We start from the raw sequence: 19336 nt of genomic DNA, 5'->3' as shown, positions 1-19336 counted from the left end.
CAGTAACTCTGAGTGATCTGCTTATTCCCGGGGGACTTGATAATCATAGATTTTTCCAAAGGAAGTATCGGAAAACCATGTTGCAAAACAAAACTCTTCGAAATGAACGAGTGAGAAGCTCCAGAATCAAACAAAACCGTGGCAGGTACTGTGTTGACAGGGAACGTACCGAGTACGATGTCTGGGGCATTCTGTGCTTCTTCCTTGGTCACATGGTTCAGGTGACCCTTCCTGTGATTGTTGTTGGGATTGAAATTGTTACGCTTGGGGGCTGGATTGTTCCCACCATTGTTCGGCTTGGGGGCCGAGTTCCTTGGTTTTGGGCACTGTTTGGCATAGTGCCCTTCCTCTCCACAAGCATAGCAAGTGACCCCTGGACGGTATGTAAAGTCCTTGTCCCTTGAATGAAACTGTCTGGTTGGCCTTAGAGCAGTAGTCGTGGATTTTCTCGCTTCATTCCTCTGAACATCAGTCTTGCTTCGGTTGTTGCGAGCAAGAGTCGTCTTGTCCCTTTTTCGCTTACGAATATCCTCCAGACTGCGGCGCTCATTCTCCAACGTAATGGCCTTGTCAACCAGAGTTTTGAAATCTGGGAAAGTGTGTACGACCAGTTGGCATTTTAGTGCTGGCGCCAGGCCGTCCAAATTTTTTTCCATCCTTTTGTTCTCAGTCAATGCTCATCGTAGGCATAACGAGATAGCTGGGTAAACTGACTGTTGTATTCCGTCACTGTCATGCCTCTCTGCTTGAGGTCGTCAAATTCTCTTTTCTTGATTTTTATGATGCTCCTGGGGATGTGTGCCCCACGAAAGCCTTCCTTAAACTCTTCCCAAGTGATGTTATGTTCACTGGGATGCATGAGTAGGAAGTTCTCCCACCATGCTGCAGCTGCTCCAGTGAGGTAGTGAGGTGCATAAAGCACCTTCTCATGATCAGAACATTGAGCAATAATCAACTTTCTTTCGATGTCTCGAAGCCAATCATCGGCTTCAAGTGGCCTATCAGTGTGAGCGAACGTTGGAGGGCGTGTCTTCTGCAGTTCAGACAACTTGGAGTGTGGTTGGTATGGCTCACGGTGGTTTCCCATATTGATGACGTGATTCATCATTTCTTGGTGTTGCTGTTGGCTTTGTTCGAAAAGGCGGCATACTTGAGATAAGGCTGCCTCGCTGTCCTGTTGACTAGACTGCCCCTGTGTGAAGTTGTTGCTTGTCTGTGTTCCATAAACTTCTTCGGGTGGATTTGGCATGGAACGAGTCCACGGACGAGACATTTTCCACTCTGGGGTATTATTTTGCAAACTTATGAAAAGAACTGTGTGGCACAAGGAAAATCTTGCAAGGCAAAAAATTAAAAAAAAAACCTCAAGATTTTTCAAGAAAATATTTGATTGCGCACGGAGAAGGACTGCTTAGCACAAAATCTTCCACGCGATATGCAAACATACGATACATCACTCAGGATGTGCGTACACACTCCTGACATGTTATTTAGGCTAGCCCACTCCTCCGGAATGAAGCGCATACAACTACTACAAACTTATGTACGTATAAAACATAACATACATGCAGACACATTGCGCGGCTACTAGGCGCACTCAGTCGGAGATGGTGAAGATGTCCTTCCCCTTGCCGAGGGTAAGACCCAGCGGTGCAGGAGACTCAACCTCCACCTCCTCCCTAATAGGCTCCAGGCGCGTAGCACTGCGCTGAGGAGATGGCGCGGGTGCGACAGGCGGTAGTGTGGGTGCGGCAGGCGGTGCAGCTCTGACTGGAGTAGGAGCAAAGACCTGGTCGAACTCCTCAGTGGTAGGCAGACGGCGAGCGGTGGCCAAAATGGCAGGTGAATAGGATGCTGAGGACGAGACGAACGTCAGTGGCGGTGCCATGTGGAGAAGCTCCCTCCTGTTGGCAGAACAGCCCCGAACTAAGTCCATGCGGGCAGCCACAAGATCGTCCACGAGGTTGTCGAAAGCTGCCTCCAGAGCTTTGAGATACTCAACAAGCATCTCGATAGCTTCATCTCGCTCTCCCCTATGGCAGGCGAATGCATAGTGACAAGTATATGGCACATGGCATGGGAGGTAGCGGTAGCGACGAGTCTTCATTGAAGGAAGAATATCCCGAAGGCGAGCTATCGCCTCACGGGCGGCCATCTGCATGGCATGCCTCTCCGTAGGCATGGCCCTTCCCACAAAACAGAAGTGGCGAGACGCAGAACGTCCTCCCTTGAATTGCACCACGGCCTGGTGCATAGACACGTCGTCGCTGAGCTTGTGCTGGTAAAGCGTGAACTCCGGACGAGTCGCTGGCCCGATCGTGAGCTTGGTGATGGAGACGAGGAGTTTGACAAACCCCTCGGGTACATTAGTGAACACCCGAGTCTCGCAGTTGCTGCCAGCCATCTACAAAAGTAGGCAAAAATTCTGAGTAGTCAAATCATAAATTTATGATGACCAACAGAAAATAGCTACATTTGCAAAATGCTGAAAAAGCACTAAAGACGCTAATAACCGATTAGCGATCGCACCTAGTGGCTTCCTACAGTCAGCCTGGCTCTGATACCAAGCTTGTCACGACCGGTTTTCCAATAAAAATATTTATTGAGAAACCGATCCCTTTTACGGACCAGTAGAGAAGAATCCTTCTCACTGGTAGACAATTTCTTGATCACAGAAGAAAAACCAGGAGTACTAAATATAATACAAGGTTGAGCGGAGACTGCTCAACAATTTATTACAAGCACGCCGATAATACATAAAGGCGGATAGGGTGGCATAACTACTGACTCACAATAAAAGCGGTGGTGGATATGTCACAGTGAAGTGGGTGACATGACTCCTGAATCTAACAGCTCTTCGAGCGTCGGAGTGAGGCTCGAGGATTCTTATTGTGGGTGGCGGAAGCGTATATAATACAAGTGACCAATATCCAGGATCGCACGGGACTGACTGGGACTCCTCTAGGCGTCGGACTCACTATCAAACTCTTCATCCATGAGATCGCCTTCGTCAACATCTGGCCAAATCAACAAGCCAGGTGAGTACTATGAAAGTACTCGCAAGACAGTTCGGACATAAGATATAACAAATGTAAACATGATGCATATGAACAGATTAATAGAGCGCACTCAGACAATGAGATAGCAATGCATGGGAAAAAAAAAGGGAAGTCGGGCGGTAGTCCTCCCGAAATCCCAATGTAATACTGAAGGCCAATCGAGTGTCTGAATGACTCCTCGAAAGGATACAAATGAAATAACAATGCCGCAGTCGGGCGTCAAGGCGACACCACATAAAGGGCTTATAATGGAATATAAATGACAGTGCGTGCCACAGTCGGACGTCTGAGCGACATCACGTAAAGGGCTTATATCAAAAGTAAATAACGAGCGTGCCACAGTCGGACGTCTGAGCGACATCACATAAAGGGCTTATATCAAAAGTAAATGACAAGCGTGCCACAGTCGGACGTCTGAGCGACATCACATAAAGGGCTTATATCAAAAGTAAATGACAAGAGTGCCACAGTCGGACGTCTGAGCGACATCACATAAAGGGCTTATATTTCATAACTTGATATTTCAGTAGCTCATGAATTTAAATCATTTCAAGGGAATATTCAGGTACGAGATAAATAAAAGGTTAGTCCATCCACAGGAATAACATTCAACCGGGTTTACCACTCAAGCTTGTTCACCGGGGATTTACCACGGAACTGACAAGGGACTGACATGGATATGGATATACTGGCCATGGTCCTTGACCATGGACACGATGACTCGGAAGGATTTGACTCTGCAGAGTTTGTACTATTTAACCACAGCCAACGGATTTCAGTAGTCACAAGGGACTAGTTCCGTTTACGGTGTTTTAGGAGAAACACATCTAACCAGTACACACCCATTCAACATTCCGATGCCAGGAATCACCCTCGGCAACGTTCAAGAAAAACTTTGAGACGGGGAGGCTACAACCTCGCGTAGCATGGGATCAAATTTATACCGCGCGCTCTAAGGGGTGCCCCCCTCTCGGTCCCAACCGGAAACACCCATGCCCCCTGACCGGATGACTGGCTTTAATCCAGGGCCATGGAACCCTCATCCCGGCCCCTCTATTTGGTGTGTACAAGGAAAGAGGTTAGCAACTTACTAAACCGTATTCTTTGCAGAAAACATGTGGCAGCACGAAAGGGGAAGAACGGTAACGTGGCTCAGTCCACGTTAACGTCGGAGTTTATCGGATGACGTAAGACTGGCATGCTACAACAATACCATCTTACTACCTTTCATGTCACCACATGATCAGGTCATCTCTCATCAAAGATCACAGTAACTTCGAACACACGGTTAGTTGCCTTGCATGCAACGTAATACTCACCGATGCTCATATGCCATGCACAAACCATTCAAGCAAACATGCAAAACACCTATCATATCAAAGGTTCAAACATGCTTGCCTGGTTCGGAGAAGTCGGAGTCTAGCTCGGCGAAGTTCGCGGCTCCGTCACCTCCTCCGGAACCTACGGTATAACGAAACCGTATACTAACGTGAAAATCGTTGCGTGCATAAAAATTGTTCCAAATTTTTCCAAATAAATACTATAAAAAACTAGACAAAAATATAAGACTGACAGAAAAAGAATCAATCAAAAAGCATCTTTTATTAAAAAGATATAAGGGTTTTAGTCCAAGGACTGATCTGTGATGAAACAGAAAAGATCCAGGGACTTGTTTGAGAAAACAGAAAACGGTTCGGTAGGAAATACGCCAGCCCAAGAGAAAACACATTTTGCCCGAAGGCGCTTTCAGAAAACGGTTCGAGGGGGAAAGAGAGAGGCTGACGGGGGGGGTCCCACCCGTCAGGTTCAAAACTCCCAACGGAGCTCGCCGGCGCCCGAAGGCTGCGGTGGTCGCCGGCGTTGAACCACGGCGAGGCAGAGAGATCGGAGGGTACCAACAGGTTCAGGGTGTTCTTCCGCGTCGGTGGGTGGTGGACTTGGCCGTCGGAGAGCACCACGTCGACGGCGACACTATCTCCGGCGGACGGTGGTTCGGGCGATGGTGGAATACTCCGGTGGGTGCTGCAAACTCCAAATTGATGCGCGGGTCAGAAGAGTGGATGTACTAGGAGGCTACTGGCAAGAGCTGAGGGGTAGGGGTGCACGCACGAGAGTGAATCGTGCTGGATCCCGAAGCGGGTCGAGGCGGCCGGAGTTGGGGAAGATGACTCCCTCGGGGGCTGCCTAGTGGCTTGGCGTGGTACTGGTGGTGTGCAGAGGTGGTGAGGGTTCGAGTTCGAGCTCGGGACCTCCTTTTATAGGCGATCCGAGGGGGTGGCCGTGAACGGGATAGCTCCGGCGAGCAATTACGGCGAGGCAGAGGTTGGGCAGGGGGTTTAGGAGGCTAGGCATCACCGTGGAGGATCACCGGTGCCATTCCTCCGCTAAACCTCGGCCGGGCTTGGTGTAATACGCCGGTCCTCGACGGAACGGCCGACGAGCACGGCGCCTACCAGTTCGCGACGACGGACTGCAGCGTGCACGGGTGAGTGGATGGCCACGCGTGGCCTCTGGTGGCTTGGGCGGCGCTGCGCCTCTCTGGCAGCCGCAAAGGGCGCTGCTGCCGTCGCTCACGGGGTGGCGCACCTCCTCCTGCTCGTCGCCGACGCCCGCAAGCCTCCAGGCGATCGTGCGGCGCAGGGATAAGAAGGAGCACAGGGCGCACGGCGCCACCGCGGCTACTGGCGAGATCGAGAAAGGTTCTGAAGAAAACGACAGTGCTCACTGAAACTGTTTACTGAACTTCTGAACTTGACAGTAACAGTGCCCTTCAGGTGTTCGACGAAATGATTTGGCATGAAGAAAATTTTTTCTGGAGCTGGGACTTGGTGAGGTGACCTCTCAATGCATCCAGAGGCTGCCTGAATTTTCTCAGATTTTTAGGAGGAGAAAACAATTGAATTTCATCAAATTTGACAAAAATGGTCCAAACTTGCAGCAAGCACAATTTGAAATATTTGAACTGGAGACCAGTGGATCTCCATGGATCTTGGTTGAGGGCTCTAAGGACTAGCCAGGGAAAATGGTTCGGAGGCAAAACTCAAAGGAGAAAAGGTAGTTCCTTTGTAAATCTCCAAGAACCAAAGTAGAAGGCAGAAAATATTTTTGATAAGAAATAAATGGAAGAAAAATCATAGGGAGGTTCAACTTGCTGGATTTGAAGTATATCTTGACACAAAGATGGGGAAAGGCTTTTGGGAGGGGATTTCCACTCATGTCATGGCAAGAGGAGTTTTTGAAAGGGAAAAGGATCACTCCAAATGCCATAGGCAATTTTAAAAAAAGATTTTCAAAAACTTTCCCCAAATGAAAAAACATTTGTGTTGAGTCCACCCAAGATGGAAAAACCTCCAAGACCAAAAATCAAGTCTTGGGTAAATCCAAACAAAATACTTGTCATAAAAGAAAATCTTTGAGAGGGGGAGTTCTTTAGAAGAAAATTTTAAATACCCTCCTTCAAATTAAATAAAGATTTTGATAAAACCAAAAATAATATTTTTGGGTGTCACAGGAGCAACAAAAGATCAAGGTTTTGTTCTATTTCTAGGGGCAAAGGACACAAGTCAACACAAGTCAAGCACGTGCCCCGACCGTGGTGATGCCCCTAAAAAGGAAAGGGAAGTGGGCACATGCAGCAAGTGTGGGTTGCCCGGGCATAGGAAAACTACGTGCAACAAGCCACTGGTGTCCTCGATGCCTGGCGTTCCTCCGTCTCATTAGTTTCCACGAACGTTTGTCTGAACTTGTGCCATGTATTTGGCTGTTGTCTTGCCTGGGCATAGGAAGACTACGTGCAGTAAGCCACTGGTGTCCTCGATGCCTGGCGTTCCTCCGTCTCATTAGTTTCCACGAACGTTTGTCTGAACTTGTGTCATGTATTTGGCTGTTGCCTTATTAAATGTTTTCAAACTGTGTTGGCTTAAAAATGTATGACCGTACTTACAACATTTTTTTTTCAATCACCCGTCGTCCAACATTTTTTTTGAGGGAACACCCGTCGTCTAACTTGATATGTGCGGCCTCCTGCTTTAGCTACCGATTATTATTTTGACAACATGTTGTTTTTGTCCATGCACGCAAATGCACCCACCCGTCGTTGGACGGCTAGTCGGGCACAGGTAAAGCAGCTCTGTCACTTGGTGCGCCCTGGGTAATTTTGAAAACGCCGTTTATGCGCGCGTCAGGGCGTAGAAGTAAATGAAGCATTCAAGGTGCCTGCTATGTGGGGTCTGAAATTTTCAAATTTCAACCATATCCGTCCACGAGCATATATATACACCTCCTGCATGTGCTAGAGGGGCACACCAAGCATCATGTCGAGCTCGTCTTCAGCTGGTTCAGACGACGGAGGTAGCACCGAAACAATTCAGGTACTCGCTTGCATCTTCCTTGTTTCTTTCAGCGCCAACCTTTGGTTCCCCCCTCCTCATGCCTTTGTGTTTTTTCATGTATACAGCGCGAGGTGCGTCCAGTTAGTACAGATGGACAGCTTGCGCGACAGGGTGTTGCTCCACCTCAGAACGATGTAAGCTTCCCGCTGGTTGCATTTTCAGTGAACATATTGCTCCAGTTCATGAACTCTCACTAATGGAATGCGAGAAAACGATTGGTTTCAGTGTAAAGCGCGTCCCGGAGACCTCGGAGGTGAGACTGAAGAAGGCGTGGCAGCCGAAAATGCAGAAGTTTACGATTTAACTGAAGGATGGGGCGAGAACGACCCTGCTGAATGTGAAGAGTTGCTGCAGGAGATAGAACCTGAACCTGCTGGGCATCGACTGTTCCACGCTGTAGCATACAGGTGCGCGTGGGCTTCATGGGACGACGAAGATGAGGTCGACACCGTTGCATGTAAAAGGCCGAAACTGTATTAAGGCCCAATGGGCCTGCGGTGGGAACCGGTTTGCATGTGCCCAGGTGTATGCCGCTTCTGTTGCTAAAAAAAAGGTATATGCCACTTGTAAGAGCCGGGAATAAAAGGATGTTACTGTTAGCCTGGACTCTAAATCCTATTCCGAGCTATTTTATGAATGAGAGTGTGGTGATATATTAGACATGGTAATAATTAGTAAAAAGTCTCATGGTAAGGATTAGGAATGCAAGTGTGTTGCATGCATGTTGAGGCTTTCAAGAAAAAAAAAGTAGGTTTTTGTCCACGGCAAAATGCTGCTCCCCGGTGTTGTTTTCAAGATCCTAGACAAAAAGAGGATTTTTGAAGTTTTCAAAAACCAAACGAGGGGCACTTTGGCTTACAAGATGGCTATAGTTATAAAAAATTTGGACGCTGAACCGCCCGCGGGGTCTACAAATAAACCACATTATAAGAATTAGTAATGCAAGCGAGGGACATGCATCGTCATGTTTTCAACAAAACAACCCAAAAAGGTTTTTTGAAGTTTTCAAAAACCAAAAACATTTTCGTTTTTTCTCTCTCCAAACATTAGTTCGTGTTTTCAAGATCCTAGACAAAAGAGGAATGTTGAAGTTTTCAAAAACCAAACGAAGGGCAGTTGGCGTACAACATAGGTATAATTATATAAAATGTTGAAGGTAAACCTCTTGTCATGGGTAGTGTCCCGTAAAATGAAGAAAACAAAAAATCTATTCTACTATCGGATTCTCATATATCTACAAATGAAAAAAAAACTATTTATATATCACCCTCCGGCACGGAACAAAAATGCCCGATCAAAAAAGTACGCTTTTCTTGCACCACCACACCCACACACGAATAAACGTTGGTCAAGGGTGAACAGTGCTTCGCCGGGGGGGGGGGGGGGGGGGATCGTGCGCTCCGATCGCGTGAGCTGCCTCCGTCAGCAGAACAGTGGCTTTGGTTATTCAAAAACGAGCGGGGGGTACGGGGGTTGATGGGTGTCCATGCTTCGTCCGACTCGTTGTGTCTTGGGCTGCCTACCAATTTAGTTTTCGGTTGTCATCTTGCGGTCGATCGGTCGATGGGTTGTTTCCGTTCATAAAGATACGTCGAACTGTATAGCTCTGCGGGAATTGATTAGAGCGATTTACCCGTAATTGTTTTTTTAAATAACGATTGGTGGGAATGATTTTCAAACTGGCAGGAGCGGTGCTAAATGCGTGCATGTGTGGCCGGATCACGTGAGGCCGCGTGTGTAGTGGCCCTGGAGACCCCGCTACGTGCTTGCAAAGGATTCTTCGTACCGAGCGTGTAGTTTGTTTAATATATAGACACGGTACGCTAGGAGATCCCGGCTGGATAGAGGACGTACCGCGCCTTGAAGACATGCTCAGCAAGCACGCACAGGCCATCATCACGCTTTGCCGCCGTGGCTGTCCGATTTGACGCGAGTGCACAGAGCTGTTTAGTCAGCCATTACTATTGTGTACTCTCCCCCTCCCCTCTGCGTGCATAAGAAAGAGGTCGCCCGAGGACGAGTTGTCTCAGGGACGCCATTCGTCTATCCAAGAACCAGAGCACTCCACCACTGCCCCATCTCTGCTTCTGGAGGGAGCGGCTCGCCGGAGCGGCGGCTGACGACGAGGTGAGCACATATCCCCTTGCTCGATGTAATGCTTTCTCGCACGTATTGGATGCATACTGATGGAGTGTTCTTCGTTATTGTCCCTTTTTTCCTTTCTTCGTTCTTGGTTGTTGGAGCTTAGATGTCTAGCCGTCCACGTTGTAGCCAGGTTTATGAGTCTAGGAAGAAAGGCCTTTACCCAAGAAGTGCAGTAGACAGTTCTTTCGCTCCAAAGGATGTGTACGAGGTGGCTGCTCTTTTTAGTGATGCACAGAGATGCAGTAGGCGAGATTGGTCTCGTGGGGATGCTAGAAGTAGCCAACATAACTCATGTGGATCGGGAGTACTGCTGGAGTTTATTCCTAGATGTAGACCTTAAGCGTGGTGCGCTCAAGATAGATGATGATGTTTACGTCACTTTCAACGAGGTTGACATCCACAACATCTTAGGGATTGCACTAGGTGGAGACATATTAATAGAAATAAGAAATGTTCCACCTTCAATGGCACAGGTAACGCAGATCAGAGAGTACCTAGGGTTGTGCCCGTCGAGCTTTTACGTAACCATAGGCGACATTAGGTGGGCTTTGAAGAAGCCATGCCAAAACCCATTCTCTGAAGCCGATAAGACCAGGACCCAGGTTGGTTTTGCCATGCTTTGCATGGCAACTTCTTTCAGTCCTAGGGAGAATAGGCAAACTGTCCCAACGGAGGCGTATGCTATTTGCATGGACCCGGCTAACCTGCACAGGGTGAACTGGGGTAGATACGTGCATTCTGAGCTCATCGGCGGAGCCGAGAAGGCACATGAAATACACAGGGAAGGGAAGAGGCCGCAGCTGTACGGGTGCCCACTAGTGTTGCAGGTGAGTCGTTTGTTTCCATCGTCCATAGGACTCTAATTTTCGTTTGGTCAGGCTTTGATCTAAAACAAGTTGGGTTGTTTCGGTGGCAGGCATTGCGTTTCCACTCGGTTGACACTGGTACAGCTGTCAAGCCTGAACCGCTTGTGCGTCCCAGAATAAAGTTCTACACTGCCTTTATTTTGTCAAGACTGATACACAAAGATACCGTCGTTGGGAGCGTTCCGAAGAGATACGGTGTGATGAAGGTGAGCACAGGCCTCCATCGCAAGTTTAATTTTTTTTGCGCACGGCCCTTGTTCTGACACATGCATCCATGCAACAGGCCAGGCGTATGGCAGACCAAAGCTTGCCATGGAACAGCCAAAATCTTAGGAGCAAAATCCAGGAGGTGATTTCGTTAAAACAAGTTTTCTGTTTTTAAGGCACTTGCATAAGTGATGCGCACTAAGCATTTGTATTGTGTTTCAGGCCAAGGCTTTCATAGATAGATCACTGAAAGAGCACGCATTGGCTAGTGCTGAGCGCAATACCTTGTTCTTTCATAAGTTAAGTGCACTTAACGACGGAACAATTACCTGCATGAACGAAAACATGCACACAGAGATTGAAAAGCACCTTGCAAACGAGAGGGTGATGACCATGCGCCACATGCAAGCTTTGCTCCAGTACGTGGAGGGGTTGGGCCTGGGTGAATCAGTAATAGAGCTTAAAAACCAAGTGATTGCAAGCGCTGCACAATCAGGTAACCAGGACGATGCACGTACTCTGTATGTAGCACTTCATTAATTCAGTGTCCGTTCTTTTTTGGTAAAAAACAAATGATTGTTGGCTTTAATGTGCAGGCGCCTACCAGGGGGGTGCTTCCGGGGAAGGATGCAGTGGAGCGCAAGCAGGCGAACCTGACGAAATGATCCCCACGGCTGGCGTCCTGCGTCCTGGTAAGTTTTCCTTTTGCAGCATGATAGATGCGGTCCTGATAGATGTTTCCAATTTATTGATGCCTGCTGAACATGGCGTACGCGATCCAGTTGCCGTCCGTCCAGCGCCAGTCGCTCCCGCGAGCTCTGCCCATGGCAACGTTGAGCACGTCGAGACAGGTGAGAACCAACATAAATGCTGAAACCTACACAGCCGATGCTTACTTCAGTGAATTTAATGAAAATCTGGTTGATTTCCCTCCAGGTTCGTTCTTTCTGCTGCCTGGTCAGCCAGACGCCACCAACCGCACCGGTCCAGTTTTGCCCGGTATGCCAATATACATGTCCATGGGGTCTTTTGGCCAGTTATATCTAGATGGTGGATTGGAGAATGTTGTGCAGCCTGTCCGGGGTGGCCAGCATGATCTAGGGTCTGGGAGCCAGACCGGTGAAAATATGGGTATCGTGCACCTGGGGAAGAGGAAAGAGAGGGACGTGGAGGAGACGAACGAGGTCATTGTTTACCAGGGTAGACGTAAGTGTTTACTGTCAATGGTTCCTACTTCTGTCCGGCTACTGAATGCGTACTGTTTACTGATCGACAATTTTGAATGCAGGCGCAGCTGTCCGTGAGCTAAACTTGCTGGCGGGATTTGGTGTGAAGTCGATGGGGGGAAGATCGTTATGTCGACGGAGAATGGTGTCTCACCATTCCGCATCCCTGAATTCAATTACGAATTCGTGTCCCCTCTGGTCGCCCACGCCGCGTGGGTAAAACTGCAGTAGTTAGCCCCAGATGTAATGAACAGGTACTGCTAGTCCTGGTCGGTGTGGTTTCAAAAACACTGATTTCATCGCATGTTATCTGTTCGGCAGCTAGCCTTTGACTAACTTGTTGCACCCCGCCATTTTCCAGAGTCTGGGTCGATGCACAGGGGCCACCTCATGTGAAAATGACTGGATATGAAATTTTTGAAAACTTTTGTGAGACAATGGATGACAAGGGTTTCGAAGTTGCAAACATGATGATGAGGGAACAAGATGCAAGGTGGTACGAGCCTTCAGACAGGGCGCGCTTCCGTCACCCAATGCCGCCATACTTTGCGGTACGTACTATGAATCACCGATGTTTGCTCAACTGATCCATACATGATTGACGTGGCCTGAGAATCTCCTTCTTTTATGCAGTCCCGGATCATGGAGGGAGGCGACAGTTTCTTGAGCGATCCTTTAATAAAAAACTTGTTTGTTGGGGAGCATCGATATGATGTGGAGACATGCCGCCTGGTAATCCCCAGCTGATCTGCCCTGCGTTAGTTCGTAAACATATGTAATCATGTAACCTGACAGCTGGATGGACATGTTTTTGTGCAGATAAATGTGCCGTTGAAGGAAGAGGGAGGTTTCCATGTGCTATATGTTTTCGATATGCTGAAGAAAATTGCACACCTTATGGATCCGAAGCGTACGCAGTGGAATCTTCTCGAGCTGGAGAGGAAGCACGCACATGTCATAGACAGATTGCTGGTTGCGCTATGCAAGTGCATTGACAAGTTCTTCAAAGGGTGGCACGTCCGAGAGGATGAATTCATAAGGAAGGCTCACCGGCTGATGCATGAGCCATCGAACAGGTATGCGCACCCCCTTCCACCCCCTTTCATGTTGGTTTGTCGCTTAGATTCTCAGATTTTTCATAGAACTTGTGCTGGGATGCAGCTTTGACTCCCCGTTCCACACTATTCACTACACTCTGTACTTTGATGGGGAGTTCATGACAGAACGGATGTGGGCGGTGTGTGCATTTCCCTAATAGATGTTAATTACCGCCGTGATCAACTCTTTCTGAATGTTTGTTTGGTTTGTCTTGTCAGGACGAGATGTTGCAATTCAAGCAGAAGCTCATGATGCTTGTGCTTACCATGCTAGCTAACAACGCCCTGCCTCCAGCCACCGTCGTCAACCCACATGTCTGAAGCCTCTCCGGTTATCAAATTCCCCGTTTAAGAATGCCTGCTGGCCCTAGTTTGTAATTTGAACACCAAATATTATTTGTATAATTAGAACTACCCATGCCAAGAGGTTTGGTCACCAGTGCACTCGCCTTCATGGTGAATGGCACCGTTCGGGCACATGTGCCGTATCTTCAGTTTGTATAACTGAACACCAAATATTATTTGTATAATTAATTTTATGGTGTATGACAGGTGCTCCTCGTTTCGTTTTTGAAAACTTCTAAAATGCGCTTTTTTGTCCCACACTTGCATTTGTATAGCTTAGTACCTGATTTCCTTATAAAAAACGCGGGTGGTTTTCCGTCAAAGCTATCCTCCTTAGAAGACGATCTCCTCAAATACAAACTAAAATTTGTATGAGAAAAAGCTATGGCGTATTTGGTTTTTGAAAGCTTCAATAATACTTTTTGGTTTGTGTCGTTGAAAACATCACGATGCGTGTTCCGCACTTGCGTTCCTAATTCGTAAAACTAGCGGGCGGTTTAGCGTCGCGAATTTCTATACTTCTAGCTATGTTGTACGCCAAGTGCCCTTTGTTTGGGTTTTGAAAACTTCAAAAATCCTCTTTTGTCTAGGATCTTGAAACCACCAACTAATATTTGTATATGAAAAATTGAAAATGTATTTGGTTTCTGGAAGCTACAAAAATCCTTTTTGGTTTGTGATCTTGAAAACATCACGAGGCATGTCCCACGCTTGCATTCCTAATTCTTAGAATGGGATTTATTTGTAAAACCCGCTGGCGGTTTAGCGTCAAGAATTTGTATAATTAGAGCCATGTTGTAAGCCAAAATCCTCCTTGGTCGGTGATATTGGCAACACCACCAGGCAGCATCATTTGGTCGTGCACAAAGTGAGTTGTCTTTTTCTTTTATACAGATGTTTCATTGGAGATCGCCCGCACCCCCTCCGATGTGTGTTCGGAATTTCTGGTCAAAGCTCACATTAGATGTATTCACAGTTGCGGTGGGCGCCATGGGATTAGGTAAACAACTGGTTCATTCGATTTATGTTCCCTTTTTCTCTTGGAAGCTATCATGCTTTCGGAAGCATCGCGCCTAGTGCCCCTCCGATGTGTGTGTTTGGATTTTGTGATCAAAACTAACATTGGATGTATTCGCAGTTGTGCGCTTCGCCCTGGATTAGGTGAACAACTGGTTCATTTGATTTATGTTCCCTTTTTCTCTTGGAAGCTATCATGCTTTCTGAAGCAACACAGAAAAAAAAATGTTTCCGTTTTTTCTTTTATTTTGTTTTAGGTAAATGCCCTACCTCCATCAGAAACCAGTTGGGTGCGGGGTTTGCCGTAAATCAAAACGGCATCACCTTTTTCGTTAGACCAGCTGAGATTGTTTCCTGGTCTCGCACAAGAGAGCTGGCGAACTGCGTGTGGACAGCAAAACAGTGCTGCCGCGTCCTCCTCCTCATGCGTGCGTCGGACAAGTCAGCTAGGTAAGTGCGTGCGAATCTCGTTTTAATGGTCAGCAGTGCAACTGTACTGGCGCGACGCGACGCGACTGTGCTATACGTCTGGTGTAGCTTGTAGCGGGGCAGGTAGCGCGTGGGATCAGAAAACCATGGCGTTGAGACTTTGACAAATCAAAGCAAACAGTCTTTATTATATATTACACTGCCCTAAAACGGTTCTGGTTGACCATTACAAGCATTACAGTACATAGATAATTGTTTTACACTCCATGGCGTGGGATTGGATGCAAACTAGACACATTACACGTACTAAGCTGGGATGATTAGGCTACATGCTTCGGCCCTTCTGTTTATTTAATATGGGAGTGCTCTGGGGCGGGCCATGAGGTGATTAGGCTGGTGATGCTATCCGGCAGGGTGGCCATGTTGCCCTTCATTTCAACGAGCTCGGTCAGAATCTCCTGCCGCTCTCCTAAGATGGAACCCTGCGTGGTCGACAAAGATTGCAGTACATAGATAAATGTTAGATTCTCGGCTCGCCCGTGCAACGGTCGCAAATCCTAAACGCACCTGTGACATATCCGCGAGAACCTGTCTGCCATCCAAGTGTTTTGCCACGCGGACAACCCAAATCCCGGTGTCCTTCCTGCGATTGGATTAATAATTTAATAATAGTTTGTGCGTAAAACAGTTAAGCGATAAAGGGAACTTACTGCTTGACTGTGGTAGGCGAAGTGACGTGGAAGATTTTCTCCCATCTAATGCAATCCACGTGCCAGTTGTTGAAGAGCTTGTAAATCGTGGTGAAGAGCGCCACGTGGAGCTTGTCGGCAACGGCTTCCAGGAGGTCCCTGCGACGTTGTGTGGTGCAGCTCCCGTACGAAGGGTCAAAAATATTGATATTCTTGCACTGCATATCCCAGTTGTACAGGCACCATCCAAAGTCGAAAATGGTTGGCAGGAAGAACTGTAAATGTCAAAGAAAATGGAGTTGTAAGCAACATGGTTTTTCTCTTTCGTTTATCGTGACCGTGGATTGATTATTAACGCATACCATTCCGCACTCCGCGATGTTGTGTGTCAAATGCGGCCCAATGAACTGCGCCCTTGCAGAAACAAGTGTCCAGATTTCTTCGCCAGCCAAAGCAGCAGTCTAAGGTAGAAGTACGTGGAAATTATTTTGAGCAGTACAATGAGGGCGGTGGCGGTGTTAAGGTGGTACTGATAATTTAGATACTGACCGATATATCTGGCTCGAGAAATAAACGAAAACGAGACCGGTTGTTCACGTAAAGTGATTCGCCATCAATCTGATCTTGACGTCGGAATATAAGAGAACATCCCTTCTGCTCGCCTGCTGGCGACTGACTTGTGAACAAGGTTTTGCCTTGTGTAGGCGTGACAAAAACCGCAGCGCTGGTGGTTTCGTGATCTGGCGGGAGAGAGACGTCTAATCAGTAAAAATGCTTGTCCGGCTTGGCACTGATAAAGATAAAAATAACATTATAGGAAATCACCTGGCGCTAGTGGTCCTTTCATCTTCTTAAGCCCGGACGAGGCTGATGACGTGAACTTCTGACCAGAGGAGCTTTCCCCTATGGAGAACCAAAGGGTTTATTCAACGACACGGTGTGGGAATAATTAGGCACAAGCAGTCCGTTAATGGACGTACCATCGGATTCGGTCATTTCTAGCTTGCGACGGAAGATGTTCGTGCACTGCGGAGAACCAGATGTGGCTGGCGTGGTGATGATGCATGGGACCGATCGGAGGCTGCAGCATATGCACCCCTCGCCGAGCTCACTAACAAGAGCGTTAAGAACCAGTTTTGGGTAGTTGCTCTTTAGATACGTAGAAAAGTCGCCTCCGGTCGGCATGCGTGCGTGCTCTATAAATAGTAGCTGGTGTGGTTGGCGTAGGTGAGGCTCCATGCGGCACTTGGGGCAGCCTGAAGGAGATCGGTTGCGGATTTGCGGTGGGGTAGATTCCGTGTGGCCCAGCCGACGCCTGTACTCTGTTGCATTGGAGCCCGGGTAACATGGGAGCCACGCGGCCCACAGGATCTGGTGGGGTGTCCCACGCACTCCTGGTATAGCACACCTCATCAGCCTCGTGGATCTGTAAAGTTGCACGTGGGTTCATAAACAAAACGTGATATTTAGACGTGAATAACTGAAAACGGAAAACAAGAGCAGGACCATTGCTTCGGAGAGGTCTGTATCCCCCCGTCTGAACTGCGTGTCGTCGAACACAGCTATTCGAGGGAATGTAGTGTGCGGTAGGTTGAAAATCCCAAGATCGAGGTTGTCTAGGTAAAAGACCTATTTACAGAAAATAAATAGTTAAACGTGCGTATGGGCATAATTGATTCTAGCGGTAGAAATCCTGAAACTGACCTGCAAGAATAAATGGCAGGCGTGAAGATACGTGACAGGCCGTCCTGCCTTGAGATCTGTTTTTACTCTTGAGCATGCAGCCATTAACTCTTCTATCACATACTCGCACCAATCAAACTCGCTTATATGGTCTATCTGGACGAGTGCCCCTCAATAATGCGTGTTCGTGTGGTCATGGCTCGTCGACGGGGCAAGCAGATGACTCATTACGAAAATGACAAATGCCATTTTGAAACTGTCTATCTCGAGTTTAGAACTTGACTCGTCTATTGATCTAACTTAAATTTTCTCGACAGCAGATAATAGGTTTTTACCACTCTGGTTTATCCTTAACACATCGCGCACGTGGTTGGTCTCAGCGGCAGAGGCTTTCTGTATGTGTACGCGGCCAGACGGTACTCCAAAAACTTTGAACACATCCGGTGCCCTGAACGACATTTGTCTGCCAGGACGAATGTAAATAGTTCTAGACAACTCATCAACTCTAGCCATGATCCATATACTTAATTTGAGGCTAATCCTTGGCAAATGTGGCAACTCGAGCAGGGGCGGAGACAAGGGGGGGCGAGCAGGGGCTAGACCCCTGCCAATCGCTCGCCCCCCTCAACCATTTTCAGCAGGCTGTATAATGTACGTCGCTAACGGTCGTAGCTAATGGCATCATTAGCCCATATAAAATACAATATTACTCGTATTATTCATTGAACCAGCAACACCGAATATAAAAGGCCAGAGCCCAATAGCCCATACATCTATAGGCGTATAGTTGTGGCTGACTGGTGTTTTGCCTCTAGACAATCTGGACCATGTGATCGATGTGATCGTTTGAGTGTGTCTTCTGCTGGACTCTAGCGCGTTTGCCGTGGCCGCCGGCCGCCGCACATGCCATCAGCCGTCATGCGTGTCCCGCTAGGGGGTTTGCCATTGCGGCGGCGGCCGCCCGTCACTATGACTACACCATCCACTGGTCTAAATCCGCTGTCGGGATATGACCAGACACAGGTGGATTAGATCATCAGAAATTTAGAATAGGGCTGAGGCTGCTAGCCAGTTGACCAGGATCGAAGACATTGGCAGCAGGTACCACTATGCATCCGTAGTTCTTTTCATGAATTATGATCTTAGTCTGGTTAATTAGCATTGCGTTCAAAATAGAGCTTGTGACAATTTTGTGCATCTTTGGATCCACGACATGAGATATTTCACTTGTCTAATACATCCACAGTGGTGGAGTTCGGTATCCTGTAGTCTTTTCTAGTCAAGAATGGGCTCAATTTTATTGCAAACTTGCCCATTTCTAGCTGGATGTTTGCAACCATCTAAACCTAAAATTCTCGTCTTCACTTGCCAATTTAATCGTCAGATGGTTTTAAACAAGTAAACTACTACACACTCAATGGTTGATCGGTTGGTCACAACTCTTCTAATATCGACAACGAAACAAGCTTTTTCGGCAATGAACTAGTACAGACATGTTTTCGAATCAAAATGAAGACGGTTTTTTCCGACATTATATGATTGTCTATATTAAGGAAAAATAGTTGTAAAGTTCACATTATCAACTTGTTCAACACCGGTGGTCGTAGAGTCAGCTTAAGTTAACAAAAATATAACATTGTAGTTTCAGATATACATTTTGATGATTTATCATCAACATTATCGCGAGCCTTAAAATATCAAGATTTTCCATGACTTTTTGTGAATGTTGGCTTTTCGCCCCCCTCATGACCAAATCCTGGCTCCGCCCTTGAACTCGAGTAGGCCTTGAAAACCCATCTCCTCGACAAGAGATTGTTTGAACTCATCAAAGGAGTCTAGCATGGCACGTACTTTGGTTGGAGAGCAGCGTGACGTTGGAGAGGGATTGCTCGTGTCGTTCGTGCCCTGGGGCTGCATGGGTTCATCCATCTGCGAAGGCACACGCACACGAACACCATGTTAATTGTTTACACCGTCCCTAATCTTCGGAATGAAAGGCAGGAGCAATGATAAGAAGCTGTTTACCTTTGACCGGCCACTGGAACACCACGGTGATGTCGGTGCTGCCACTAGTAGAAAACAGGGCTTAGGTCACAGGGCAGTTTTCACATTAGCCCCGGTTCAGTCACGAACCGGGACAAATGTGAGCATTGGTCCCGGTTCGTGAGCCCAGAGGGGCCGG

General features: G+C 47.6%; 1 protein-coding gene across 1 annotated transcript; it reads left to right on the top strand.

Moving 5' to 3' along the window:
• Positions 1 to 9509: 9509 nt before the first annotated feature.
• On the top strand, positions 9510 to 13518 carry LOC123143286 (uncharacterized). Its single transcript, XM_044562149.1, has 12 exons — positions 9510 to 10422; positions 10512 to 10667; positions 10745 to 10810; positions 10891 to 11164; positions 11265 to 11360; positions 11451 to 11519; positions 11605 to 11874; positions 11957 to 12148; positions 12256 to 12445; positions 12528 to 12626; positions 12714 to 12970; positions 13211 to 13518. The coding sequence occupies exons 1-8, from the start codon at positions 9793 to 9795 to the stop codon at positions 12112 to 12114; spliced, it is 1719 nt and encodes a 572-aa protein (XP_044418084.1). The 5' UTR covers positions 9510 to 9792; the 3' UTR covers positions 12115 to 12148; positions 12256 to 12445; positions 12528 to 12626; positions 12714 to 12970; positions 13211 to 13518.
• Positions 13519 to 19336: the final 5818 nt, after the last annotated feature.

Source organism: Triticum aestivum, chromosome 6D, assembly GCF_018294505.1.
Source record: "Triticum aestivum cultivar Chinese Spring chromosome 6D, IWGSC CS RefSeq v2.1, whole genome shotgun sequence".
Lineage (NCBI taxonomy): Eukaryota > Viridiplantae > Streptophyta > Magnoliopsida > Poales > Poaceae > Triticum > Triticum aestivum.
The sequence above is the reverse complement of the archived record's forward strand: the minus strand, read 5'-3'. Positions and strand labels throughout refer to the sequence as shown.

What these genes read in the sequence shown, in the direction of transcription:
- LOC123143286 (XM_044562149.1), top strand. Translation starts at nt 9,793, where the DNA reads ATGTGTACGAGGTGGCTGCTCTTTTTAGTGATGCACAGAGATGCAGTA. An exon ending in AGAGATACGGTGTGATGAAG is followed by an intron (nt 10,668 to 10,744) that starts GTGAGCACAGGC and finishes TCCATGCAACAG; the next exon opens with GCCAGGCGTATGGCAGACCA. An exon ending in GGCTGGCGTCCTGCGTCCTG is followed by an intron (nt 11,361 to 11,450) that starts GTAAGTTTTCCT and finishes TACGCGATCCAG; the next exon opens with TTGCCGTCCGTCCAGCGCCA.